The 10,706-nt window shown below is 43.2% G+C and overlaps 1 protein-coding gene across 3 annotated transcripts in view; it reads left to right on the forward strand.

Moving 5' to 3' along the window:
* The window catches only part of CLUH (CLUH binding protein of NUMT mRNA), a 156,747-nt gene extending 149,018 nt beyond the window's left edge, over positions 1–7,729 (forward strand). For all 3 annotated transcript variants that reach the window (XM_077480490.1, XM_077480489.1, XM_077480492.1), the window contains exon 26: positions 5,525–7,729. In XM_077480490.1, the coding sequence (XP_077336616.1) occupies positions 5,525–5,696 (172 nt within the window). In that variant the 3' untranslated portion in view covers positions 5,697–7,729. The remainder of the gene's footprint in view (positions 1–5,524) is intronic.
* The last annotated feature ends 2,977 nt before the right edge of the window (positions 7,730–10,706 follow it).

Consider the following 10,706-nt stretch of genomic DNA (forward strand, 5'->3'; position numbering starts at 1 on the left):
TGTTTACATTCCTTGTGACAGCAATAAGTGTTTTTTTTTTTAAAGCCCCCTGTCCCCGCTTGCTCGCGCACCAAAGAAAACGCTTATGCAAGTTGCGCCCACAAATGTAAATGGTGTTCAAATCACACCTGTGAGGTGTTGCCACAATTGTCAGAGCGAGAGCAATAATTCTAGCTAAAGACCTCCTCTGTAACTCTAAACTGGTAACTGTTAAAAATTGTAAAACGTCGCCTATTGAGATTTTTAATTACCGTAGTTTGTATCCATTCCACGAGTGTGTGCAATTTTAAACCGTAACATGTTAGTTATTTACTTGGCGTAAAATCATCTTTCACAATATACAAAAAAACTGGGCTAACTTTACGGTTTTAGTAATTTTCTAGCAAAAACTAGAGATTTTAACTTGTAAACATGTGTCAAAAATAGGCTTGGGGGGCGTGGCCTAGGCATGGCAGCGTGAGGAATCTTCACAGGGCTCCCGGCCGACTACTTTCTTGCAGCTAAATAAAAGCAGAATATCGTACATTACCGGCTCTTACCGACACCCGCTGACACCAGAGGATCCCGACCACCATCCTCCTGCTCCGGAGACTGACATGGATCACTTTCCCATGGAGCACCCACTCCAGCCGGCGGCCTCCGCACCCACAACCACCAAGATGCTGACGGCCCGACATACAGCACAGGACACAGCAGAAGTCCCCAGTGTGACGGATTCCCCTCTGCAAACGGTGGGTGAACACACCATGCTGCCCTTCTCACCTCCCAGGGACCTCTCGCCCTGTCTCCCCAGATCACTGGCAGCCTCACCAGACAGGGAGGACATCCTGCTCAGCACAACACTTCCAGCTTCACCCTCAGCTCACTTCCAATTCAGCCCAGGAGACATGGAGGAGCAGAGGCAGCCATCCACGCTTCAGACCACAGTGAGTACTCTTTACTGTACACAGCAATCACATGGTCTCCCTCTCCATGCCTCTACTGAGCACAGACTGTGGACTTTTTTGCAGCAACTGACCACAAGAACTGATTTAGAGTCACTTGCTCAGAGAATAGAAACATCCATGAAGGCTGAGATACAATCTGTCAGACAAGACGTAGCCGTGTTGGACTCGCGTGTCACTGTAATAGAGCAGGACCTGGATAGTCTCAATCTGTACAAACCCTGCAGACTTAACAATCTGAACTTACTGACCAAATCATACAGCTGCATCTACTCTAAGACGACCTGGAGAATCGCAGTCGCAGGCAGAACATCAGATTTAAGGGGGGGTGCCCAAAAGAGCCCCACATTCAGAACTGCGCTCAACAGTGGTTAATGTCTTCAGCCGTTACCTAGACCGTCCGCCAGACTCTGAAATCATCGTTGACAGAGTTCATAGAACCCTGGGCCCACGATCTGATACATCTGACAGACCAAGAGACGTCCCCTGCTGTTTACACTCCACCCTCGAGGAGGATATTTTGCAGCGGGCCTGGTAGGTGGGAGTGTTGGAATTTGATGACACACCTGTCCACCTCCTACCAGCTGTTTCCAGAAAGACTCTCCTAATGTGACGATCGCTCAAACCTCTTCTAGATGGTCTTGGGGAGAAAGGTCTTGCGTACAAATGGGGACACCCGTTTCACCTCTTAGTCCACAAGGGCCCAGATATCTTTCCCTTGCATCACCCCTTAGAGCTGCTAGAATTGTTCACCTTTGCTGACATGGATCCGATTACAGTACTTAACTGGCTGCTGACTGCTATCGCCAAAGATCCACTGCGCCAAGCTCCCCTGGGTTGACCACAAAGGGCTTACTATAGTCGCCGTGGTTGTGGGAACCACTCTCAAGCTAGACTAGGCTGATCATGCCCCGATTTCTATTGGAACTGGCTATTTCACAAGCATCTCCCAGAACATCCACGTGGCAACTTAACGAGGCCCTTCTAAAAGACCCTGAGATTGCCGAGGATATCCTTGGGGAACTTAAGTCCTACCTTTCCGTCAATATAGACTCTGTAGCCAACCCAGCCACTGTACAGTCAGCACATAAGGGCTTCATTAGAGGCATACTAATTAAGCATGGTCATGCGGTCAAACAACATCGAGCTAAAACCTTATCTGACCTCCTGGTGCAACTTCACACTCTGGAACGCCAACATAAGAATCGACCAGATGGTGCTATTGAAACGGAATTGGCCCGTGTTCACCAAAGCTATACAGAATCATTCCATGTACAAGGCCAATCGCTCTCAGACATACAAACTTGTTCTTTTCTCTTCAGGCTCCAGAGTTCATTCATCGCCAGAATTTGTGGATACTTTACACACCTTTTACTCCAAATTGTATTATTTAGATCCCGTGTGTGCCCCCCGGTCGTTGCCCCAGAATACTCTGGATATCCGCAGTTATCTACAAGAAACTGACCTTCCTATGCTGACGACAGAAGAGCGAGAGGATCTGTCTAAACCTATAACTGTGGAGGAATTCGTAGCTGCAATTACTGACACCCAGTCCGGATGAATTCACCCTCCCCTACTACAAAATGTACCAGGGCACTTTAGCACCTTCCTTTCTTGCAGCCTTCAATTCTGCGATCGGTGGACACAACCGTCCGGCAGATATGCTGTGTGCCTCCATATCCGATTCCTAAGCCGGGTAAGGACCCACTACTATGTGCCGGTTACAGGCCCATTTCACTTTTGAACTCTGATATGAAACTATTCACTAAAATCCTTGCCTCTAGGATGAATGTCTTATTACCAAGTCTAATTGGAATGGACCAAGTCTGCTTTATCCAGACTAGAGAGGCAAGGGATAATACCATCCGGACACTGAACATCATAGATAAGGCAAAGCATTCCTGAATACCATTGCTGCTCCTGTCCACAGATGCTGAGAAGGCTTTTGACAGGGTGGACTGGTCTTTTCTCCTGAGAGACGCTTAAACTCGTGGGTATGCCAGATCCCATCCTGTCATGGATATCGGCCATATATGATCCCACAGCAACTGTCCGGGTAAATGGCTACAACTCTAGCCATTTCCCCATCTTGAATGGCACCAGACAAGGCTGCCCCCTGTCTCCACTGCTGTTCGTCCTTTCCTTAGAATCTTTCCTATGAAATATCAGAGGCAATCAATCCATTAAAGGCATTCAGTCAACACAAATTTGCCACGTATGCCGACGACCTTCTATTCTACATTACCGAGCCCCTCACCTCTTTACCCTCTCTGTTACAAAAGCTGAAGCGCTAAGGCACCCCGTCTAATTTTAAGGTTCATTTACAAAAATAAGAGGTGTTTCCTTGTCAGATTCTACCATTTCTAACCTACGCCCCTTCTTCCCATTCAAATGGGCTGCCCGCTCAATTCAATACCTAGGAATGAAAATTTCTGCAAACTTACAAGAGATTTTCCCTCAACTTCCAGCTCCTTTTATCTACGCTCGCGGCTGACCTCGGGAGGGGGGATTCTCTGGCCCTTCCCTGGTTCGGCCGGTGCATTTTAAAATGAATGCAATGCCCAGACTTCTGTATTTATTTATTGCAGGCGTTGCCCGACAAGATGCCTCAAACATTCTTTCATGCAGTGTGATCAGTATTCATCAGATTTATCTGGCGTGGTAAACACCCACATCTCTGCAGAGCACTCCTACTATGACCAAAGAATAAAGGCGGTCTTGGATTTCCAGATCCAGCCCTATACTATACTGTGGCACATATGACCAGGGTTGTGGACTGGTGCTGACACAATGATCTGAAGTTCAGTGTGTCTCTGGAGCAGTAGGCAGCCAGGGCCCTCTTTGTGGGTCTTCCATGGGCAGGGAAAACTCCCGCCACCCACTTGAATACTGATCCACTGATTGAGCCAACTCTTATGGAATTGAAAAGGTTTTTGCGTCTCTAGTCTCGCTAAGAAATTTTCCATCCCCACGAACGCCAAATTTTGGTCATCCAGATTTTTTTCCTGGCCTCACAGACCCGCCCTTTCTCTCACAAGTCCCACCGGCACTCATGAGGGCCTCCTCATTTTTGCGTTCATCAGGTTAGCCGACTACGGAGAACTGTCTTTCAGGTCAGGGACCACTCTCATTGGATCGCTGGAGGATTCACCTTCTCAGCTCTCTGCCCAAACCAACCCACTTTGTCAGAAAGCTCCACTCTTTTGAGGAACTCTGCTTGGGTGAGGGACCAATCCGGAGGTCCTTATCAACCTCCTACAAATCCTTGTTAGACCTTCACGCCACTGAGGATCCCCCATTCTTTGCTAAATGGGAGAGAGACTTGCAGGTTACCTTCACAGAACTCCAAAAAGACCGCATACTCTCTTTCGCACATATCTTCCCTATGCAGCAAATATCAAGAGACTGCTTACAAAATAGTGACAAGCTGGTACAGAACTCCTTCCGTGCTGGAGATGCATATCTTTTGGGAATTCACTGTGCTCCAAACTTTTTGGCAGCCAGTGCTAAAGCTCATACAGAAACTCGCATTACCCATACTCTTATACAAGCTGTACACTCACTACTTTACATTGTAGCAAAGTGTCCTTTCTTCAGTGTTGTCACATGAAAAGATATACCGTATTTGCCAGTGTATAAGACGACCCCCTAATTGTACATGTTTTTAAAATGCTTTGCCTGTACTCACCATTTAAGACGACCCTGCCATTTTGAGGCTTCCGACGCTTCATATCCCTCTTCTTCGATCTTGCTGGAGCCATTTCCTTCTTGCTGGTGCTGGAGCCAATCACGGAGAGCAATGTATTCTATTAATGAATACAAAGCCTGCCTGGATTGGCAGAGGCTGTAACATCATCAGCCCGCGCCTCTCTGACTCTCAAAGCCAATCCGAGCAGGCTACTGTGTGTAGCCTGCTCGGATTGGCAGAGATTGTTACTCCAATCCGAGCAGGCTCTATTCATTTGAATACATCGCTCACTGGGATTGGCTCAGCGGTATAATACTGTATGTAGCCGAAGCTACATACAGTATTACCGCACATCCAGAAGGCATCCCAGCAGCTGACCCGGCGTATAAGACGACCCCTCCTTTTTGCCCAGTTTTTTTTAAGTGTAAAAGGTCGTCTTATACGCCGGAAAATACGGTAATAAAATATTTACAAACATTTAAGGGGTCTACTCACTTTTGAGAGATAGTGTGTGTGTGTAGATATAAATATAATTTGTTTGCCCAAATAGTCTTGCGCCATTTTATCACTTTATAGTGGTGCTCTGACACATTATGGAAATGTATTCCCTGTTCTCCCACCACACAGTGCTCTGTGCAGACAAGGGTGAATGAGACCCACACCTCTCAGCACGCGTGTCTTCACAAAGACTTGTAAGGTCAAACTCTGGTTTCTATTGGGCTGCACATTCATATTTAGACACTGCATGACTACTGTAACAGAAAAGTGGGGGGTGAAGCTATAAAATGGGGGTCTATTAATACAATGTCTATCTGAATATTTATTTTTATGACTTCAGTTGCACTTTACCTGCAATTGGATTTCCTTTCTGACTTTCTTATTGTCATTCTAGTCAAAAGGACCTGGAAAATTTAAAAGCAGAGGTCCAGCGACGTCAGCAGTTACAAGAAGCCAGCAAAGGAGCCGATAATCAGGAAGTTGACAACAAAGAAACAGAAGTAACAGAAGCAAGCAAAGCTAGCACTGATACAGATGAGACTGTCCAGACACAAAACTCTGCCTAGCCCTGTTTCCTGTTCTTTCTAACACACTTTGTAGAAGGATAGCCCCTTGGGGGGAGTGGGGGATGTTGTCACCAAGGAATGTAGATGTAAAAAGGAAAACGAATATGAAAGGGCGTCTCTGCAATGTTCTTGCACAGATACACATGCTGATAATACGCAAAGCAAGTACTAATCTGTAAACCATCAGTGTAAAGGCTCTCAGTAGGCTTTGGTCTGCTGCAACAAGGCCCTTCCATCCCTAAGCAGCTGTGCTCATGGGAAATTTGGGGCTCCTGCCAGCCCAGGCTGGGACTTCAAGGTTTTTATGTCGCTGTGTGTTTGGGAAAATCCATTTCTGAATTTTGTGGTTTGACTTAAAAGGTATGGCTTTGTTTAAAGATGACTGAACTTTTCTCAGGTCGTTTCATAAAGTGGATGGGGACAAGAACCCTTGTAAGGTATTAGAAGCCAGACTCCTAAATTCTGGGCCATGGTGCTGTGTTCTGAGCCAAACCATGCAGCTCACAATCCCAGACCTAAGCCATAAAAAGATGAAAAGAACGCTCCTAAACCATGATTCCACAGCACATTTAAGTGAAAACAGACATGGATATTGTATTTTTCCTGAGACAATTGTTATAATTTAGGAGATGACATGGTCATTTTGTTTTTCCGCATTTCTTTTTTTATTGAAGACTTTCAAGTTTTATATATCTGTTAAAGTGTTTCCGATTTATTTTTAATGGTGATACTGTGATACATTATCACGTAGGACTGCATCATTTGAGTGTTTGATTTTTTTTTTTTTCAAAGGCTTTCCAGATTATCTGTCCAGATTCAAAGATACTAAACCTACATACATTCTTTTGTTACCCACAATCTAGTACCTGAATGTAAAAGCAGATCATAATTTTTGTGCTGTATTTTGGGGAAGAATCCAAGACTTACAGCAATGATAATATGTTGTCCTACAAAAGCTTTGATTCTTTGTGAAAGACTAGGCTGACTATGGGCAAGTGACCTTAGAAGGTGCTTCCTACATATCACCATGCTTTCTTTATTGGCTTCCTCTCAAATACATTTTTCTCTCATCGTACAGCCTTCCTGCAGTTCTAAAGAATCTATGGACCATTGTAATTTAATTTTAAGACACCCCAATCAGACTATTTCAGTAGAATATAAGTTTCCTCTACATTATGAACTTATGCTTTTATTAGGGCTCTAAAGTTGTTTGGTCATTTGTGCGTCATTAAAGCAGCATTTGATTGTAGCACCCATCTTCACACTTGACTTGATCAAACCTCAGATTTATTTTTCCTCTTTTTCTTTTTGCACTAATGTAAGAGTTTAGTGTTCTCTCGCTCCGTCCCACGAGGAAAAAAAGTACAGCAAATTGCAGTTATTTTAATAGGCTTTGGGATCATGTCCAGTAATGGTTCCTGTAGAATGGAAGTGATCTATATGTTGGCGCTATAGTAAGACCAAGATGGCATTTAAACCTTTCTGCCAGAGTTTGGCAGGGGATAAAGCTTGCCAATCTGTGAAATTTATCTTAATCCTCATCTAACCAGGATTTTAGTCTTCCTTTTAACCTAAAGGTGTTAAAGCGATCATATTTTATTTTTTTAGGTTATGTTTTTTTCTCCCATGTGTTTTCCAGCCAATCATTAGATCTTCAGTTATATGTTCTTTTTATTTTTTAATTCTCTTATTATTATTTTTTTTTTCACTGCAAGAGAGTTTAAAGCTAATTCAGTTGTGGCTAACCTGTGTTGGGGATCAGAACTTCACTGCTAGGCTGCCATTACATTTCTTTCTGTCACCAGTGGATCACTGCAGAGCTTAGTGGGAGCTGCCCAATAACTACTGCTATCCTCTGATCCTCATCTGTCGTCATTGAAATGCTGCTCTATACTGCTTCATGGTAATTCTTTGGGGCAAAATAACTTGTACTTTACCAAACCATGATACCTAAAAGCACCGTTGTCATTTGTTCTAAACATCATGCTCCTAAATTTGAGAATTTTAGCATTTAATAAATTAATGACAATGCATTATTTTGCTGTGTTTTTATTTCAGTAAAAATTGCATGAAGGTTTAGATTCTGTTATTTTGCTCTCGTTTGGGGAAATATTTTCTCCCTCTAAATCATGATTTAAATCACTAGTAAAAAGGCTTGATTTAAATTAACTCTCTTTAAATCATCATTTTTAAAGAGCAACTGTCATCTCTGTCCCACAGCTGCTCCTCTGACCCACTGTTGACTCTCCGACAGTCCCATTCACTTTAATGGAACGGCTGGTGGTGAGACAGTGACACAACAAGGTGAGGGACATGGCGGCAGCAGGTCAGTGGATGCCCTCTTATCGGCGCTGCCATGATAGATCTGAAATGACAGGTGCTCTTTAAATGTAAGGACTAATTTTTGCTGGAGGTTAGACTCTTTAATATTTGCAAACAAAATGAACGTTTCTATTTACAATAATAAGCTGTCATGTTAGTAAAACAGCGACATCAGAACCAATTTTAGGTTAATAGGTTAATCAGTTGGAGACTACTCAAATTCTTACTCAAATTCATTATTTTTTTTTATAGTTCAGTTTTATTAAGCATTATCGTTTACAAACAACACAACATTCAATACAAAAAATAAATAGATAAATCGTTATACATGTACGTCCATTCTTAATCCCATACATTGTATCTTAACTCAATAAATTTGATTCTATACAATATATATAACCAACCGAAACACAAAAGGGGTGGGGGAACAAAAGGGAGGGAATGGACGAATCCACAACTAGAGAGGTAGAGAGAAAGGAGGTGGGGGGGAGAGGAGAAGAAAATAAAAAGGGTGAGATGCGCTAGAAATGTCCTCCATTTGGAGTAAAGGACCTACATCCCCCTCCATTCTTGCGTGCTATCGTGTATCTAAGTTTTGCCATCTACAGTGTTTTTAGATGTATGTCCATGTGCCCATTGTGCAGAAGGGGGGGGGGGAAGTTACAATTCATTTTACAAACATTTACTAAATATCTGGTGTGCTTATAAAAGGAGTGAGATTCTGTGGCAATATTACATCCTATTACATAAAATATCAGCCTACATCCACCCTCTAGTATATTTTAATCTTTCTCAATCTCTGAGGAGTATTGCTTCCAGCCTGCACATGTATTTTTAAATGTATCTTGTTGGTTTCCAGCATTATGCACCCATCTTAACACCTCCATTATCAACCTCTTTTACATTCCAACAGAGTGGACCATATGGTTTGTTTCCAATACCTGAGTATTAATGATTTAGCTGCATTCAACTGGTGTGGAATAAAACTTTTTTTAATAGGATTTAATAGATGCAGACAATCCGTGTAACAGAAAATGTAAAGGTGACATTTCTATAGGTTTAAGCGTTTGCTGTCGGGTATATCTGTGCCAATCTTGCTGGGGTTTGGTACCATCTGGCCATGAACTTATATAAATTCTACCGCACAAGAAATGTCATAAGTAAAGTGCGTTGATTACAACAATTTCTTAACTTGTAATGAAGTAAATGTGTAGTTTCGCTCTTTCCCCTTCTTCAATATAACAAGGAGTTGGACTGTTTTGACCACTGAGAACTATCTTCTAAATTCAAGATGGCAAATGATTGGGCTCTGACATCTTCATGCACAAAGTCTCAAATGTAGCAAGAGAGCTCAAGGGCCTTGGGGTTGTAATTTTGTAAAAAATTTGACATTTAGCGCTATCTCCACCTCGCCATAGGTATGCACCCCTGGGCTGACACCAGCTCTGTAAAGGGAGAGAAGGTTCCTTGTGGGGGCATACCTGGCATACTTTGTATTCCCTCTGCTCCCCACCAGCCTAAAACTCCTACCTACTCTCCCGGGGGGAACCAAGGGTATCCCTCCAGTGGGGCCAATGGGGATACACGGGGAGCATATTTACCAGTTTTATTAATTGTGTCCCACACTGATAAACAGCCCGTGTTAGACCAATTCCGCCTTCCCTTTAACGTAAAATATTATATGCTATTCTAGGGCTTCTTTCATTCCATACAAAGGATATAAAAGCTTCACGTATCCGTTTAAAAAAAATCAGTGGAATGGGAACAGTATATAAAACATAAATTATTCTAGGTGTTATACTAATTTTGAGCGCATTCACTCTTCCAAACCATGTCAAAGAATGCAATCCATCTCTGCAAATCCTTAACTATGGATCCTTATTGGTAAGGATAATTGAGTTCATATAATAATTAAATATATGATGTATATGTCTCGGCCTGTCCTTATTCTGATATGCATAGGGTGTAACACGGTGAACTCTGTCCACCTCCATAGCCTCCGGCACAGTCTCCCCCAGAGTTTGATTGAATAAGCTTTGTACTGTATGCGTAGATTTTGTCGGCGGTTCCTATTTTCAAAATCGTCCAACTGATCCATATAGGAATTCAAGATTTCCTCCTGATTAAACATTTCGATCAATAATAATGCACACACAGATCCAACTACTTTTAGCTGATTTAGCACCGTTGTTATGGCAACGGCCGAAGCCAGACATATAGCGGGCCATGGCTAGGACGTCACACGTCATAAACTCAGCCTTACTGTGCCCTTAATAGCAGCCTTACAATGCCCGTAATCGCAGCCTCAATGTTCCCATAATGCAGTCTCATTGTGCCCATAATTGCAGTCTTGCCGTGTCCATAATGCTGTCTCGCCGTGTCCATAATGCTGTCTCACCCTGTCCATAATGCTATCTCACGTGCCCATAATGCTGTCTCACTGTGCCTATAATGGCAGCCTCACCATGCCCATAATAGCAGCCTCACTGCAGTCAGTACCTGTGCCTGGATTACAAAGTCTGAGAGCATCTCACGCTGTGTGTCTCCGAGTTGAGTGTGAAAACTTTGGCTGCGCTGTGAGAAAAGTCCCACCCTCCTCCTGGAGCGGCTCATGTGATAGAACACTGTGTCTATCATACAAGCTGATCTAGGAGGACGGGACTTTTCAGCCAGTGCCGTCAAAGTTTT

This window comes from Lithobates pipiens, unplaced genomic scaffold (genome assembly GCF_037356315.1).
Source record: "Lithobates pipiens isolate NorthernLeopardFrog02 unplaced genomic scaffold, aLitPip1_a1.2 Scaffold_16, whole genome shotgun sequence".
Classification (NCBI taxonomy): domain Eukaryota; kingdom Metazoa; phylum Chordata; class Amphibia; order Anura; family Ranidae; genus Lithobates; species Lithobates pipiens.